This window comes from Microcebus murinus, chromosome 8 (assembly GCF_040939455.1).
Source record: "Microcebus murinus isolate Inina chromosome 8, M.murinus_Inina_mat1.0, whole genome shotgun sequence".
Taxonomy (NCBI): Eukaryota; Metazoa; Chordata; class Mammalia; order Primates; family Cheirogaleidae; genus Microcebus; species Microcebus murinus.
Window position 1 is genome coordinate 21,052,681 of NC_134111.1, and position 19,168 is coordinate 21,071,848.

At 37.5% G+C, this 19,168-nt stretch overlaps 1 protein-coding gene across 1 annotated transcript in view; it reads left to right on the forward strand.

Annotated features, from left to right (window-relative positions):
• Positions 1 to 18,635, forward strand: part of HNMT (histamine N-methyltransferase) — a 39,950-nt gene extending 21,315 nt beyond the window's left edge. The window contains exons 3-6 of the mRNA XM_012740117.2: positions 6,772 to 6,879; positions 7,921 to 8,051; positions 10,451 to 10,544; positions 17,624 to 18,635. Coding sequence (XP_012595571.1) covers positions 6,772 to 6,879; positions 7,921 to 8,051; positions 10,451 to 10,544; positions 17,624 to 17,979 — 689 coding nt within the window. The 3' untranslated portion in view covers positions 17,980 to 18,635. The remainder of the gene's footprint in view (positions 1 to 6,771; positions 6,880 to 7,920; positions 8,052 to 10,450; positions 10,545 to 17,623) is intronic.
• Positions 18,636 to 19,168: the final 533 nt, after the last annotated feature.

Genomic DNA, 19,168 nt, shown 5'->3' on the forward strand with positions numbered 1-19,168 from the left:
CCACTCCACTTAAATGCTGTTTTCTGGATCTCAAAAGTTAAAATCCCAGAAAGCTTTGCAATGTACAATAGAAGCAGACTACTGGCTTCCACATTTCTTTCATTTACTCCTAAATTTGTTGAGAATTTCTGAATTATTTGCTTCAAGTCTAGTTTCCTTTCTGTCATTCTTTTGGCACATTAGTGTGGCATGTGTTCTCTAATAAAAAGCATTCGTTTGCAGAGTGCTTAATGCCTGATACTGGAACACATTCATGACATTATGACATTATGGCTCCTGCTCAGAAGGATTTGGTTGAGAAAAAGCAAACGTTATCTTTCTTTTGTTTTTTTCTTTTTTGTTTGAATCTCTGTTACTGCTAGCTCATGGCGCTATAGCGTCTGATAACCCCTTATATGCTTTTCAATGATTGAGGATGAAGCCAGCTCAGGACCAGCATTTGAGAGTCCTTAATTCTTATTTAACAAATTTATTGAAATCAAGCCTCTGCTAGTGAATCATATAAATGAAGTAAAGCAATAATATAGATCAGGGAAGACAAGTAGGTTTTATTTGTGTTGTCAAGTACAGATAATTGATGGGCAGTTACTGTGTGGAGGGTTCTCTGCTGCCTCCAGACTCTATGAGAAAGACCACAAAGATGAGCAGTCATGTGTGGTAGAGTTCCAGGCAGGGGAGAAAGTAAGGGCAAGGCATGGGAGAGCATGGGGCATGAAGGGAAAAGGGGAAGATGCAAGCAATTTGGCATTCCTAGAACCAAGAGTGTCAGAATATGAAATTGTGAGAGATGAGAATCAGGAAGCTAGCAGGGTGGTCTATCTATGTTTAGTCAAGGAGCTTGACCTTGATCCAGTTTATCAAAGTCATTTGAAGATTTTAATCAGGGAAGTGATGGGCTTGCTTAGCAGGGTTTAAAAATGGTTGCAGTGGTAAGGGCTTTGCAGAAGACAAGACCATAGGTAAGCTGACCTTTTAGGATATCATTGCAGTATTTCACGAGATGAATAATGTGGTCCTGAACGAGGCCATTGCTGGTAGTGACAGAAAAGAGAAAATAAACTTCTTGATGGCCGGGGAAGGAAGATAAAGGAAGGAACAAAGTTTGGGTGATTGGATGGATAGTGAACAGCATGGGTGAGTGTTTCAAGAAAAGAAAATACTTATAACTAAAAGCTAAATGGTTAGACTATAATATGACAGAAGATCTGAACTGTGTGTTGACCCTCTTTTTGCTGGAGAAAGGTTTATATAAATCTTTGTATTGTTTTGTTTAAAGACATAGTTTATTTTGTTTGTTTGGTTTTTTTTTTTTTTTTTTTTTTTTGAGCAGTTTTGAGTTCACAGAAAAATTGAGAGGCAAGTATGGAGATTTCCTATATGCACCCTGGTCCCATATGCATAGCCTTCCCTTTACCAGTATTCTCTACCAGGGTTACAATTTGTTACAAGTGATAAACCTACACTGACACAACATAATTGCGCAAAGTGCATAGTTTACTTTAGGGTTCACTCTTCGTGTTGTATATTCATGGGTTTGGACAAATGTATAAAGACATATCACCATTATAGTATCACACAGAGTAGTTTCACTGCCCCCAAATCCTCTGTGCTCTGCCTATTGACCTGCCCCTGGCAAGTATTAATCTTTTTACTGTCTCTATAGGTTTGTCTTTTCCAAAATGCCATATAGTTGGAATTACACAGTATGTAGCCTTTTCAGATTGTCTTCTTTCACTTGGTAATATGCATTTAAGTTTCCTCCATGTCTTTACATGGCTTGAGAGCTCATTTCTTTTTAGCATTGAATAATCCACTTTCTGCATATACCACAGTTTTTTTGTTAAGCATTTCCTTGATGCCATATGATGTAGATCATCTTTTCATATACTTATTTGTCATCCATATATATTTTCTGGTGAGGTGTTAAGGTCTTTGGCCCATTTTTTAATCACGTGGTTCATTTACTTACTGTTGGGTTTTAAGAGTTTTGTACATTTTGGATAGCAGTCCTTTATCAGACGTGTCTTTTGCAACTGTTTTCTTTCATGCTCGTCTTCTCATTCTCTTGACATTGTCTTTTGCAGAGCAGAAGGTTTTAATTTTAATGAGGTCCAGCTCATCAATTATTTCTTTCATGGATCATGACTTTGGTGTTGTACTTAAAAGGCATCCCCATATCCAAGTTCATCTACATTTTCTCCTGTATTATATCCTCGGAGTTTTATAGTTTTGTGTTTTATAATTAGTTCTATGATCTGTTTTGAGTTAATTATTGTGACAGGCATAAGGTCTATGTCTAGATTCAGTTTTTTGCATATGGATACCCAGTTGTTCCTGCATCATTTGTTGAAAAGATTGCCTTTGCTCTGTTGTATTGCCTTTGCTTCTTTGTCAAAGATCAGTTGACTATTTTTATGTAGGTCTGTTCCTGGGCTCTCCATTCTGTGCCATTGATCTATTTGTCTATTCTTTTGTCAATACAACACTATCTTGATTAATATAGTTTTCCTAGTAAGTCTTCAAGTCAGGTAGCATCATTCCTCCAACTTTGTTCTTCTACTTTAATATTGTGTTGGCAATTTTGTGTATAGATCATTTAAAAAACTACCTGTCTCCTATTTCTGAAGGAGACTGAGAAGCAAATCATGTAGGATATAAGGCCAAGGAATGGACTATTTAATGATTTTATATCTTATGGATATATATATGCAGATATCTTTATATATATTATATATGTGTATTTACATATACATATTCTGAGGGAAAGACAGTCGAACTGTTTCCTCTGCTTTCATACTGTAACAACATTCAACACAGAAGACTTCTGTGACCAAATGTGTGAGGATTTTCCTTACACAAAAAGTGGTGTACACAAAATGAGTGATCTCTAATTCCATTCTGATGCTATGTAACTAGACATCACACAGGGTGAGTGAGGGCTCAGTCCCACTGGACTGCCTCCTCTGGTTGTAAGTCTGGGCCTCTGGGACTTCTGACCAACCAACTTCAAGTTTGGGTTCCCATTACTCCCTATTTCGGTTCAATTAATTTGCTGGAGTGGCTCACAGAACTCAGGGAAGCTTATGTTTACTGGTTTATTATAAAGGATAGTATCAAGGATATAGATGAAGAGATGAATGGGGTGAGATATTGGGGCAGGTGTGTGTCCTCACTCTGTGCCCCACCCTCCGGGAACTCCTATATATTCTGCTACCCGGAAAGTCTCCTATCCCATATTCTTGGGCCTTTTATGGAGAACTTCATTGGATAGACATGATTGAAGCATAGACAGCCATGTTGAAATGTGACTAGACAAAAAGGGTGTGATATAATGCTAATAGACTGAGTAGGAAAACCCAGCAAAGCCTGTCTGTTCAGATATTTGTTGGCATCTCTGTGCAGCATTCCTTCTTCCCTGGTGTGGGGAGGACCCCTTCTGAAGTGAAGGTCATAAGACCTATGATCATTAAGTGAAAGAGTGATTAGAGTCCTGCCCTGTCTTGAGCAGGTGAAAGGTGTTCTGAGGTCTACTTCTGAGGCCAAAAGTGCCACAATATTATAGCAAAAGACTGTAACAAATGCTGTGGGAGTCATGAGTGAGGAACTGTGGATGAAAAAATATATATAACTATATATATGTGTCATAATATGTCATAATATACATATGTCATAATATCACAGACATATCTATACACATATATACATATACATACATGGACATAAATATATGTATATATGTATATGTATGATATAGATATAGGTAGATATTTAGAGATAGATAATAGTCTCTTTATTTCTTATATATATTACAATAGGAAATACTGGTATCTATAAGAAAAAACACAATAGGACAGAAAATAATGCCTTATGAACACAGTGGTATTATTTATTATCCAACTTAGGATACTTCTGAGAGAGTTGGAGAGAACAGATAAAAAATTAAACTTATTATAATTTTTGAAATGTTTATGTATTGGATAAGCTTGCTATATTGGTCAATTTATGACATAGTTCTTTTTAAAAAATTACTTTCAAAAATAAGACCTCAAAGTATTTTATTAGAAATGAATGATTTAGGACCAAAAACCAAAACAGATGGGACACTAGGACAACAGGCATAACATGGAACTGTCCCTGGCAAGCAGGAAGTATGGTCACCTTTCTTGCGAAGTCAGGAATAGATTTTAGGCGCTGACTCCTGAGAAAACAGTTACATTATTTTCTCTTGTTAAACTTTACTCATTTTTCTAGAAATCCAGCACACACTGGCTCACACTCTAGAGGCTGTTATGCAAACCTGTGGTTTCCAAAGGTCACTGAGATTCTAGCATGTGTACTCTCTGTGGGTGCCCCAGGAGAAGGGACTCTCCAGCTCTAAACACGCCCCAGACTGCAAAAGATACATTCTGCCATTGGGGAAGATCTGAAATGTCCTGGTCCCTCTTTGGACAAGGAGATCTCCTAAAACCTTTGAGGAAAATAATTGCATTTCAGTTATCTCTTTCAAAATGTTGAACTTGTGATCCTTATAGTGGATGATTTTTTTAAAAAAAATTTTAAATATATGGCTAGGCTGATATGAGGCAAAAACAGAAACTTTTGGCCTCTGGTCCCCTGGGGCAAGCTGGAATCTCTATTTCCCATTAGCCCACAGCTATTCTTATCAGCCCTTCCCTTTGTCATTTTTTATTTCTTCAAAATAGTTGCTGTACAGAAGAATAAAAGACCTTTCATGTTGTCTTAGTATTTATCTTTCTATTTCTTAGTATGAAGTAGTTGGAAGAAACGCTTTAGATTTAGACAGCTGTGCCTTAAACTTGAGGCATATCAATAACCCCTGAGTGTCAAAACACTCTAATCACCTTATCGGGTTGGGAATAATATTGTGGACCTTGCCATTAGGATTAAGTGATATGTTCCAGGTAAAGTGCCTGGCACAGTGTTTGGCAAGTAGGAGGTGGCTAATAAATGTCAGCTATAGTTATTAATATTAGGGGAAGGAAGAATAGATTTCATGTAGGTAGGACTGTCTTTGGAGAAAATCGTCACATAAGCTTTTTCATCCCCTATTTTAGCTTCCTTCCCATTCCCCCTCCTCTGTTCCACACACCACATACCCATCTCCCATGGCCAGTACTCGGTGCTCTCATATGCCCTTTGCCTGCCCTCTGTTCCTATTCTAGCATCTTCTGTTCCTGGTTTATCTTCCTCTCTTTCTTTCCAGATCCTCCAGTCTTACAACCTGTGCTTTTGCTGCATGCCATGTATAACCTTGGAAAAGTTCTGTTAATGTCATTTATGTTAAACATTAATATCATTTTCCTGTGCTAATCTTGCCAGGAGACATTTCCATGTTAATGAAGGTCAGCGTCGTAACCTAATCAAATAGAAGTACAAAACTTAGGTTGGAGGCATCAGCAATAGGGAGAGAAGAGATATTTTCAAAGAGAAGGACTCAGTGATAATAAAAATAAGGAGGAGCTAACTTGTATTGGGCACCAACTCTACTTTGCACTATGCATTATAGGCATTACCTCATTTAACCCTCACAACTAATAAATTAGCTACTACTATTATTTTTATTTTTCTGGTGAGGAAAATGAAGCTTGGAGACGTAAAGCAAATTGCCCCAAATCATATACATCTAGTAAGCAGAGAAGACAGGTTTGGAACTCAAGTCCATCTGACTTGCTGCCATCTTTCTTATGCTATCACTTACAGGCTGAATTTCCATCAGAGCAGGGATCTACTTGCTTTTCTTATGATCATTTTCTAGAGCCTAGAACAGTGCCTGGTACATGGGAAACAGTCAATTAAGAGTTGATGAATGAATAAATGTCCACTCTTCTCACAGTATATTCTCCATTTACCACTCTGGTATCACCTCTTGCATGGTGGCCTTTCCTTGCCCAGTATTCTAAGAACTCTGAACTTCTAGTAGTTCCAAATATACTCTTCTACTCCCTGACTTAGTGCCTCTGTCATCCTGTCTCCTCTACTTGCAATCCCTCATGTCCCCCAAATCTCTGAGCTAACTCCTACTTACCCTGTGGGAGATAGAGCTCAAGAGTGCTCTTCCTCTATGAATTTCTGCATGACTCTGGTATCTTTCCCACTGTCCCCCCCCACCCCCCAGTGTCCCCTGTGATTCTTTCCCCCTTGGCCCAACCCAGCAAGGGTTGTTTCTGTGTCTGTCTCTTCTACTAGACAGAAGTGCTTTTGAGGGCAGATGTCTGGTGTCTTTTTCCCCTTTATTTGTACCTGACATACTTTTTTATCTTCTTTTTTAATCTAACATTTTTCTTTTTTGGGGGGAGGGATTCTTCTGGCCTAGCCTAGTTTATCAGTTCTTAGGTGCATTTTTTTCATATTTTAATATCTCATTAAGTTATGTCCTGTAGTTCTTAAAATCTTAAAATTATTGTTGACAGTGTTTTTTCTGACTTAGTGAAACAAAAATAAGGGTTTATTTCCTCCTACAATCAATAGCATCTTTGATTTAATAAAATACAATGGCAGATATTAAATAAAGATTATATGATGAACAGATGAATGAATGAATGGCACTCATAGCCCCCCTTAAATCCCATTGTTATTACTAATTAAACCCTAACTGTTCTGCATCACAGATGTCATGGCAGGGCAGCAGTTGAGTATTATTCTTCATATATGCTAGTAAATAAAAGCAGGGCAGGTAATGAGTCAGCTCAGATTGTTCTTAATTATTTCTTGCTGGAATGATGTGACCTATTCCATATGTTTATCTTCCAGGTGAAATTGATCTTCAAATTCTCTCCAAAGTACAGGCTCAATACCCAGGAGTTCGTATCAACAATGAAGTTGTTGAGCCAAGTGCTGAACAAATTGTCAAGTACAAAGGTAACTGTGACTCATGGTTCTATACACCAAATCCTATCTCAAAAGTCTTATCAACCCAGATTGTTCTTTTGAATGATTAATAATATACATGCTGTGGTATGCTCTTTGCAAGCTTATTGGGAAAAGGACCTAATTAAGTTTTGGCAGTCATGACTAAACATCTCAAAATGTGAACAATGAATAATTAGACTCCTTTTTCTATTGACTCTCCATCCACTCCCCACTTGTCATCAATTATTATTTTTGATGTTTATTCTTAGGGACAGAATCATTCATTGATTCAGAAATATCTAAAAAGAGTCCTTAAAGAGTTTATGTTTAGTGGATTACAGCAAGAGTCAGCACTTTTTTTCTGAAAAGCAACAAAAAGTAAATATTTTAGACTTAGAAGGCTACACAACTTTGTCACAACTAATTAATTTTGCTATGTGGCCCAAAGGCAGCCATAAAAAATATGTAAACTAATAAGCAGGTTATGTTTCAATGAAATATTATTTATAAACACTGACATTTGAATTTCTTATTATTTCACATATGAAATATCCTTCCTTTGATTTTTTCAACCATTTAAAAGTGTAACGAACATCAAACATGAATGACAGAGGCACAGAGTCAGGAAGTGGAACAATATATGATTTCAGCTTGTGGTCCATACGGAAATAGGTGACAGGCCATCTATAGCCCTGGGGGCTGTGGTTTGCCTACTCCTGAATTACATAAATATATCACCTCTTTTATATTCACTTTCCATTGATAAAATTCACCAGTTGATTCCCCATTAATACTAAGACAGTATAACCTATTTCTGCCCAGGGTTCTTATAATTATTTCTTATTGACTCTTCCTTTTACCCCTAATTTTACTTAATTCTAGCAAAAAAAGCAGGGTGAACTCTCTGATCTCTCAGAGCTACATAAAAAAGAAAAATGTGCTTTATATCTGTTATGTATATAACATTGATTGCATTAAAATTCTAAATGGAAATGGGTTCCACATTTGCAATTAAAATTGATGGTGTGCTACCTCTTCTCGGTATTTTAGAGCTTGTAGCCAAGACATCAAACCTCGAGAACATAAAGTTTGCTTGGCATAAGGAGACATCATCGGAATATCAAAATAGAATGATGGAGGAAAAAGTGCTTCAAAAGTGGGACTTTATTCATATGATTCAGGTAAGAAATATTTATTACATTGTGCGCTCAGAAAGGACATTCTTCAGGAATATATATGAAGAATGCCTACTATTCTAACTTTTAAAAGAAAAATGAAAATTCTTCTGATTTCTAATTTTGTAAGTGACCATGATCTGTTCAAGTGGAAAATAAAGATCTTGATAATACTAAGTTTTCTCTACTCGATATACTTCCACAGTTACCAATTTTTGAAAATGTTGGCTTAATTCATTTTTCTAGCATTGAAAGTTTATACATAGATTTGAGGATGAAAGAGTGGTAACGTATCCTACACATTTCTCCAGTAGCTCTAATGGACTGGGCAGACCAACGTCCTAGAGTTTTTCTGAAAGATATAATTGGATGGACGAAAGTCCCAGAGTGTTTCTCAATTCTCTTGTGTTTCCCTGTAGGTAGTGGACATATAGCCAAAGGGGCAGGTTAGATGATGCCTCAGATCAATAAAGTTTTACCTCCACTGTCCAGAACCAACAGAACCAACTCATGCATTCTTGGAAAGGTGGTGACTATTGAGTAGATGGTATGGGGCTGGATTTCTAGGGTCACTGATATTTCTGAATGACATAAGGGAGGAAGGATGTATAGGCTTTGGGAGTTAGCTACCATCAGGAGATGTGCATATTTTAGAAATACCACTTTATTAACAACAGAACACTTTTTTATTCCTATAGTCTACAACCATAGTCACCCCAAAGGAATAAAGTTACAAGAAATCAAAAGAAGAAATGACTGCACATTGATATGTTCAGGCAGTCCTACCTCTCTCTTCCTTTAGCTGACAACATCTTTTGCCTATCAGGGAGTAGTTCACATTGCCTAGCAAGGATGTCTCTCCAGTAGACTTGCTTTCTTTCTCACTTCCTCTCATAACTATTTTACAGCTCCCCTCTCTTCTTATTCTTCCTGCAATCTCTCCCTGACCACTCATTTTGAACAGATGACCTCACTTTATACTGTATTGACAAAATAGACACCATCAGATGGAAACTCATCTTTTACCCTCTAAACTTGCAAACAGCTGCACTTATGCTCATCATTTCCTTCTTCCATGGTTTTACAGAACTTCCTCTTATTAAAAGTCAGTCCTTTCAGTCGCACCTTGGATCCCATTGTTCTCTCTGTTTTCAATGTCATGCTTTTCAGGGATCAGCTCCTTTCTTCTATTTTTCTAAAAACTTTGAAGTTTGTTCTTTCTTTCTTACAGTAACTCTATTTCCCTCTGCATCACTCTCCTAGTCCTCTCTCTCTCTCTTTGTCTACTCCACATTTTTCTGTGGCCCTTACAGTTCTAACACTCTCATGACACTTTCTCAACTTAATATTCACTGTCAACCTGGAAAATCTCACTGTCTCATAGAGAAAAACTTGGGGTATCTGTGATGGCCTACCTCCTCATTTTTAGCTAGGTCATACTGTAGATTGTTAGCCATCTTATGAATAAGCTGTACTTGGCTACCCATCTATGGTCCCTGTGGTAGACAAGGCAAAGTATGGCCCCTGAAGCACCATGGGCAGTGTGCAGGGCTATTTTATGTCATTCATTCATGTGAAAGAGGCATAGTTTAAATTGTTTTCCCTTTATGCAGTGAATTCTGTTATAGGCATGCTACACTGAATATTTGAATTCTTATCCAAAAGAGATGAAGATGAGATATAAGAAGTGTCTATGGGGGTGGAATTCAGGGATGCAAGACTTTAGGGAAAATTACCCACTGCCAAAGCAGAATTCCATGCTCTGGGTGTTGGATGGAAAGGACTGCACTTCACCAGGGAGTGGTCCAGAATTACTAAAAATGAATGGGCTGATCCCTGACACCTGTGATCAAGTATGTAACCTTATGCTTTATCCAGTCCAATTTCCTAGAGAATCTCTCAACATCGGGGCCTGTCACATTTTTCTGTGATTTTCAAAAAGCATCTGTGAGCATATGGAGAAGCTAGTGCAGAGGGCTTAATTTTAAAGCAACGTTCCATGAAATGGGGTCTGTTTTTATGGTGCCGGAACCATTTTCTCCCAGAAGAACTGCAATTCACAAATTATAGAATAGGCATAGGATCAATGTCCCCATGTGGAATGGTGACTAAGTGTCTGTAGCTATAAATGTCTGTGTTATGGAAGCCAGAAAGAGTAAATTTAAAACCATTTGACTCTAGCTGAGCAAATACTATAGTTTTCCCTTTTCCCAAATACTTTCTCACATTATTTTTCTATCTCTCCTTATAATACATATAAAAATATCAATTTTTAAATTCCTTAAGTGTTTTGTTGGGTAAAAATCCACTCAGCTGGAAAATCAAACTTTCTAGTGAGTATCTAGTCCAAGCAATAAAACTTCAATGTAGAGAAGCATCTCATTTCTCTTTTTCCTCCTTTCTAGATGCTGTATTATGTAAAAGACATCCCAGCTACCTTGAAATTCTTCCATAGTCTCTTAGGTACCAATGCTAAGATTCTTATTACTCTTGTGTCAGGTAAGTTATTTTAATTCAGCCCAAGTTTTAAAATAGCAATAGTGCATATATGCATAGATTCATGTGTTTAAAGGAGGCTGCTATACTTTGTCTTCATTATGAAATTTTTGCCTTTGCTTCTTATCATAGTCAATTAATTTTCATAATATTAGGAAAGTCACTCACAACAGCTTTCAATTTTGGAAGTGTAGTGGAATTAAACATCTATTTACTTCTTTCTCTTGGGAAAATATGTCTTTGTCTTCCATGTATGAGTTCTTTTTATATAACTTAGAGCAAGTTCAACTGATAAAATTTTTTCAATTAGACTAAAAATAGCAAATATTTATATTTAGCTACTTTATGTCCCTTGAGTGCCTCTTTTCCCTCTGTGATGTTTATTAGTAAGTAAATAAAGGTTTAAATATTTCAGATGCCATCATATTTGATTCATTTGAATTTCTAGAGCCGTTATCAACTTTGTTCATTGTAGGTTTTCTCAAATGCCCATCAGAAATAGTTCACTTGAATTGTTGTATGGTGGTGTTTTATTTTCCAAAAGAGGCATTTGATTGTGTCACGTTGCTTCCAGGAATATAGTAAGTACCACACAGAAAACATAAGTAAATATTGTTAGAAAATGAAACATTGACATTGTTGAGGTCAGCAAGTATTACTTCTTTCATTCAGCAGTCTTTATGGATTGGCCACCAACACTAGGTGGGTTGATTTTAGATATACAATAGTCTCTATCATCCCAAATTTATACCAGACCACAATCTCAAAAGCCATATATCACAAAATTAATTTGTTCTTGAATACAAAGAATAGTTTTAAAGATGGCAAACATAGTTGTTATTGTAATCCTGTGTTTGGCAATAAAGAGCTTCTGTACACACCTTTTCCCCATGGGAACATTTTGATATACTGTTTTTATCTCCAGTAAGTTAATTATACTAATTTATGCAGGAAGCATGTTTAAGTGTGGCCCCCAGAAGTCCTCAGAAGCAAAGGAGGGATGGGAAGGGGATGAACTACCCAAGTTACTTGGGATTAGAGCTCCAGTCATTTACTCTGGATGTGTAAGAGTTAAGTGTGAGCTCATAAGACTGGGAAACCTGGAGACATTCATTCCAGTTATACTAAGTTGATGATAATGATCAACATTATTTGACAATTCTATTTCTCTTTTCAGGTAAAATCTCTAACTACAAAGTAAACTATATTGGGAAAGGTGTTTTATTTTTAAAATTTTTAACTTATATTTAATTGATTTATGTGACATGTCTCATCAATACCGGTGTTGGCTCCAGATTTCTGCTCCCAGTTCAACTTTTGATCTCTTTTCTCCAAATCTTGCATGTGTTGCAGCTGCCATTTCTCATCCTGTTTGGTGTGGCCTCAAGCATGGACATAACTCTACCTCCTTCCTTCTCTGAAGCACCATTCTTTGCTTTGGGGAGATGTTAGGGCCTGTGGGAAGGAAGAAGAGCAAAGAACAGAATTGAGCATTAAAGTCCCAGAGCCCTGAAACTGCTGAAAACTTTCCCACCTTTCTCCTGCTCCATCTAGCCCACCTTCCTTGGAGCTACTCTCACACCTTCTCTCAGACCTCAGTGCTAGGATGCCGGCTGCTCACTTCTCTGTCCCAGCTGCTTCTAGAGCAGTTAAAGTCCTTTTTGCTCTATCCATGTCACCTAAGTAAACAAACCTGTGAACCCTTGAATATGTCTTAACAACACATTTCCCTAAGATGAAATCTGTTGCCCTTTCAGTGTATGAACATGACTGTAGTTTTTTCCCCTTAAAAAAAAACAGCAATAATTATTTTGTTGTATTACTATACCCAATAAAAATGTATGGGTCAGCTTTTAGAAAAATAGGTCAAGCCTTGCTTCCAAAGTTGGAAATAAATTTAATCACAAGAAATTTCCAATAGGATTTTTTTTTTTTTGAGACAGAGTCTCACTTTGTTGCCCAGGCTAGAGTGAGTGCCGTGGCGTCAGCCTGGCTCACAGCAACCTCAATCTCCGGGGCTCAAGCAATCCTCCTGCCTCAGCCTCCCGAGTAGCTGGGACTACAGGCATGCGCCACCATGCCCAGCTAATTTTTTTGTATATATATTTTTAGTTGGTCAATTAATTTATTTCTATTTTTGGTAGAGACGGGGTCTCGCTCAGGCTGGTTTCGAACTCCTGACCTTGAGCAATCCGCCCGCCTCGGCCTCCCAAAGTGCTAGGATTACAGGCGTGAGCCACCGCGCCCGGCCTCCAATAGGATTTTTAAAATATCAATATTACTGAATGTGTATAGGAATGATCCATATTATTATTAATACTTATTGTTGTCATTTGATGATACGGTTTCAAATGCCTAGCTGCCTAGCTAGTCTGTGGATAGAAAAAGAGTTTGAGAAACTCATCTGAGGTGTCCGTTTACACCCCTCCTTACCCCTGTGTAGGAACCAGTGTTTAAATTGCCTGATAACTCCCATCTATAAATTTTGAAACCCCATTCTCCATCTACTTGACAGATGCAAACATTTCTTACATTTGAATATTGCCCTAAAATTTGGAACACCTACACTGAAATGGTTTACACGAGGCTTTGTTTTTATTAAGATTCTTGTGGCCACTTGTCAAATGGAATTTGCATCATAATTATCTAAAAGTAAAGACGTTTCTGTGTGTACTTCCTGTGTTTCAGGGTAATATTGTCATCCATAGCCACTCTGCAATGCAGACAACTGAGCACTCATTGTAGGCAGATTCAGAATGGCCCAGAAGTATTCCCTAAATTAAATTTCTAAGAGCACTCATCTAGCCCGGATCTCATCCAGGCAGATCAGTGGTGTGTCTGGGTCAACATCTTGCTCTAGATGGTCATCTTAACCATGCCACTTAGCTCAGGTCTTGCCTGCCATTCTCAGTCAATTACCAACCTAATATGGAATTAATCAGTTCTTTCTCTGAATAGACTGAATTACTCAATTATTTGACCACCATATGGACACTCTCCTTTGCAATTTATTAGATTTTAATACAATGAAATATGGAGTCAGTTTCTAGACTTAATTGTGCAGGGCAACTAGTTTGGCCAAGGCTCCATGTGTGCTCAGCCGTGTTCAAACCATGGCCTGTACTGTCAGTTCCATGTTTGCTGCATTGTATAGTTGATGTGTGGATCCAGTGAGTGCAGCTTATTGAGCTCTACTCCTAGTCATTGGTAGGCTCTGGAGTTCCCAAGGATGACTTTTTTTCACTGCTTTTGAAAAGTTCCTAATCTAGGGGAGAATTCAGGCATGTAAACACTTTCAGCAATGTGCAAGTTTCCTATGAGAGGTGTATAGGGAGTTTCAGAAGAGATCCTTTAGAGCAGGGTCTCTGCCTCTCACCTCTATTTTTAGATCTTTGCAAAAATTTTGACACATAGACAATACTCAGCAAATGTATTTTAATTGAACTGAATAATTGTTTATTATTTCTGCCTTCTGACATCAGTACTACAATTAGCTCTGAACATTCATCCAAGAAAGAGAATATACTTCAGCTAAAACTGACCTGAAGATAGACATGAAATCAGAGAACATAGAAAGTTTTTGCGATTTGAAGATAGGTTTAGTAAACAGAAACAAAAGGCTCGATAAAGAGTATACACACACACACACACACACACACACTGTGCATGAAAATAGCCAGACGAAAGCAATGAAGAGAAACAAGTAAAACTAATTAGGGAAAAAAAAAAAAAGAAATTGAAATTAGAATTAAATAATGACATTTACTGGTCAGCCTATTAGAATACAAGTTGCTTGAGTTAAAATAACATATCCTCTGTGTTCCTAAGTATCCATGACAAAACTAGCTCAGCTCGGCAAATGTTCATGCAGTGTGAACTAGCAGAAATTCCTGGTTATGAAGATGAAAGAAATTTGATTAGGGGATGAAAAAGAAGTCAAGACCAAAGAGTTGATTTAAAAAAAAAAATGAGGATTATTCCACACTACAATTATGTCGGTGGCATGTTTTTCTGCTAATGTTGTAACCCGACATTAGCTGGGAGAGCTGGTATGTAAAAGGCGAGCTGAGCTGTCTGGTTAAGGGAGATGAGCCAGCACTGAAGTTCTCTGTTTGTCCTCTCCTTACCTGACTAAGGAAGGAAGCAAATCATGGTGTGTTATTTTTAATACAGTGGGAAGAAAAGAAGCTGGTTTATGTCATATTGAAAACAAAAGTAACACCATATGTTGTGCCTACCGAGAGCCATTATGATAATGCATCAGTCCGGGAGTGCATAATTGCTCTCAGCTCAGAAATGGCACCAAGTCACAGCACTGACTCCAGTGAATTTTCTGCAATTAGTGTTTGGTTCTTTTTCTCTCTGCCTGGTTAAAAATAATAATGATGATGATGATAACAAGACCTCTCTTCAGCCACTAAAATGCTTATTTTATTACAAAGTCTTGTTTACAGGCTGGCTCATGTTTGGGAAGTCTATCTGCTATCTTAGAAATGAAAGATTATTTAATGCACACAACCCTCACTTTTCTTTTTATTAGACTGAGGTTTTATTTATTTATTTGTTTCGCTTCATTCCAATTCTACCTTCTCCTAGAGCATGGCCTGCAGTTATGTCTTCCTCTTTTGAAATATTAGTAGAGCATCAATGATCCTAGGCCATTTATTATTTACCACTTCCTGTCTTGCATAATCTCTTATGTTGAGTTAAATCTCAGAACTTTAGCTTAAACTATGGCTGAGAGCCAAGAGTCTCTGAACATTCTATAATTATATGCAGGACTGTGTGTATACGTAGGGTTTGTGTATTTTTCAGGAGAGCCAATTGCTTTCATTACATTAGAAAGGTGATTTGGGGACCACAAAAAACTCAGAACATTGGAATCTTCACTTTTAATCCTGGAGGCACATAGAAAATATAGGTTCTCCCTTATATTGCTTTGGCCAAGTCTGGTTTAATCTCCTATCACTTCAGCAATGTTTACTATGTGCAGTCAGGGCTCTAAGTTCATTTGCTTTATTAACTCACTTAACCCTTGCAGTAATTCTGTGAATATGTTGCCATCCCTGTTTTACAGATGACAAAACTGAGACAGAGGTTCATAAAGCTAATAAGAGGGAAAGCCAGGCTTCATACTCAGGCAGTATACTAGGGCTTTAGAGACCCATGCTCTTGATTGCTGCCCTGTACTGACTGTATAGAACAAGCATGTATTAGAGGGTCCATACATAGAAGCTCATTATTACTACATAGATTCCTCAATAGCAGGTTTGCTTTTTCAGGCTCAAGATTACAACCAATGGAAATGCACTAACAAACATATTCATTTATTTTATAAATACTAATTACACATCTGCCCCATGCTTACAACTGTGCAATGATGTACTTAAATCATCTATCTCATTTCATATTTGCAGTTGCATTCAAGGTACATATGGTAATACCCATTTTACAGATGATGAAACTGAGGTTCTGAGAGACTAAATAGCAAGCCTCATCTATAAAATGTCAGAAGAGTTCAGCCCATATCTCTCTCCCTCACATACTAGGGCATCTCTTAGCTTCTCTAATGGGCTGGATTTCCAATTAAATACTACAGACATTGCTAAAATGTCTTCTAAACTTGGGGGCAAAATTTGTAGAAATCAACCTAGTTATTGCCAGTGCAAGGTAGTATCTTATAAGTGGTATATAGGCATGAGAACCTACCCCATCTTTGATTTGAGTAAATCATAATTTATTTACTCTCCTCTTTCTTTCCATTTCCATTTTTATTTATAGAGCCTCTCCAGTATATTGTGTTCAAGACTCCACAGAGCAAATTATGGCCATTCGAAAAAAGCACATGTGCAAAAATAAACAAAAGTAGAACTAATGTGCCATTTAAAAATAGAAAAAATTGCAAACAACTACATCCCTCATATCACCACCTGAATCTCCAGAAGTATTTCAAATTTCCAATCCCAAACCCAGAGGCCTTGTGATACATTTAAAGTTGTCTTCATTCTTCTTATGTCCAATAATGGCAATCTGTCTTTTTAGGTGCTCAGGCAAAAATTGCTAGGGTCTTCACTGACTCTTTTCTCTTGCCCACATCCTACATCCAAATTGTTGGCCAGCCCCATTGGATCTAGAAGCATAAATATATAAAAACTTCAACCATTTGTCTTCACCGCCCAGCTCACTGGGTACCCCCACTCATATTCCAGGTAATTGCAGGAGCCTTCAGAATTTTCTCCCCATCTCTGCCCTCACGCCCCGTCATCTGATATCATCTGTATGGCCTGATTTTATTAAATTGTAAATCAAGTCACCCTAATGTTGTGCTATCCAATATGGAAGCTGCATTTTTGGGTATTGAAGTTAGAAATTGAAATTAATCGAAACGAAATGAAACTTAAAATTCAGTTCCTCAATCACACTATCCATGTTTCAAGTGCTCCTTAGCCACAAGTGGTGAATGGCTATCCTACGGGACAATGCCTGTTTAGAACACGTCCATTGGTCCATGAAGTTCCATTAGAAGCACCACAGTGGTTTCCCATCTTGCTCCCCATGATCTGCCACCTCCTCCACTCTCACACCTCCAATCCAACCCCATCTCCTTGTTCTCTACCCCTAACTTTCTCACCTCCAATCTCACCAGCTTCCTGGCCAGTTTTTAAATGTGCCAACCATGTTTCTGCCTCAGGCCCTTTGCAGGTGCTATTTTCTCTCCCTGGAGTCATCTTGCCTCTTACTTATATCCACCTGGTGCTCTGCCAGGTCACTGCTCAAATGTCACATTATTACAGACACTCTCTGTGCCCACCATAGCCAAAACCAACAGCCCATTCAACACTTTAACCCTCCTTATTCCTTGCTCAGATTAATTTTTCATTTAGCCATTACCACCATCTGATATATGACATGTTCACTTATTTAATTTTTCTCTCCCCCACCACTCCTTGAATTGTGAGCTCTACAAAGGGAAAGAATATTGTTTTGTTTGCTGCTTCATTGCAAGCATCTAATGTACTGCATGGCAGAAGGCAAATGAAAGAAAGAATACATGAAAGCATGAACTTTCTTCTATTGCACAGGGGCCAGTGGCTGGGACAAGCTGTGGAAAAAGTACGGATCCCGCCTACCCCGGGACGACCTCTGCCAGTACATCACATCGTCCGACCTCACTCAGATGCTGGACAACCTGGGGTTGAAGTATGAGTGTTATGACCTTCTGTCCACCATGGACATATCTGACTGCTTTATTGCTGGTAATGAAAATGGAGAGCTGCTTTGGGACTTTTTGACTGAAACCTGCAACTTTAACACGACAGCACCACCTGATCTCAAAGCGGAAATTCTGAAAGATCTACAAGAACCTGAATTTAGTGTTAAGAAAGAGGGGAAGGTTCTTTTTAATAACACTCTGAGTTTCATAGTGGTGGAGGCATAACTATCAATCATTTAAGACTGTCTTCAAAAATTAAATTTTGAACACTGTTCATCATTCATTTCCATATTAAAATTACAAAAACATTTCAATTCAGATAAAGCATTGTTTCTTATTTACGAAATCTAGAAAATTCCAAGACATTCTGGACTTACATGTAGAATCATATGGGAATATGGGATACTGCTAGTCTTATGTTGTCTGTCCTCTAAGTAGAGAGACCACATATAGGCTAAACACCACATAAGCTGGAAAAATGAGAAAACTGAATTTCACTGATTTAATGACAGTAAAATCCCTTACATTTGCTGATTGTCTGAAATTTTCTAGGATACTAAAAATATATGCTATGGATTCTTTAAATATTAGTGAAATACATACTTATTGATATACGTACATAATGAGTGTGATGCGCACCAACTGGGGGATGGACACGCTCAAAGCTCTGATTTGAGGAGGTGGGGGCAAGGGCAAGATACATAACGTTAACATTTGTATCCCCATAATACACTAAAAAAAATAAAAAAAGAAACACAGCTATTTATTGATTTTTTTCACCTTTTATAAAGAAGTATTTGTCCTCGTACATTCTTCTATTGTATTTTCCATCTTATTTTTTATTATTAACAGTAAACATCTTTAGAATGTTACAAAATTAACTATGTGTCATGTGTTATTTCTTTCCATTTTGTTTTCTCTTGCAATTTTATATTATTTATTTTTGTTTCAAAATGCTGAGGGAATACAAATGTTTTTGTTACATGGCTTAAGTCAGGGCTATAAATGTGCGTATCACCTAATTAATGTTCCTTGTACCCCTTAGGTGGGTTTTTGCCTTTCCCCTCCTCCCCCCTGCCCTGCTTGATTTCCAATGACTTTTACTTCCCTCTGTGCATTTGTGTGTCCATCAATTAGTTCAAATATATTACAGAGTAATACATTGGTTAGTATGGACATTTTAAAAATGTTGATTCTACCAATCCATGAGCATGATATGTTTCACCAATTGTTTGTGAGATCTGTGATTTCTTTCCTCAGTGTTTCATAGTTCTTCTTGTAGAGGTCATTCATTTCTTTGGTTAAGTATATTCCTAGGTATTTTAGTTTCTTTGTAGCTATTGTGAATGGCACTAAGTCTTTGATTTGACTCACAGCTTGGCTGAAATTGGCATATAGAACTGCCACTGATTTG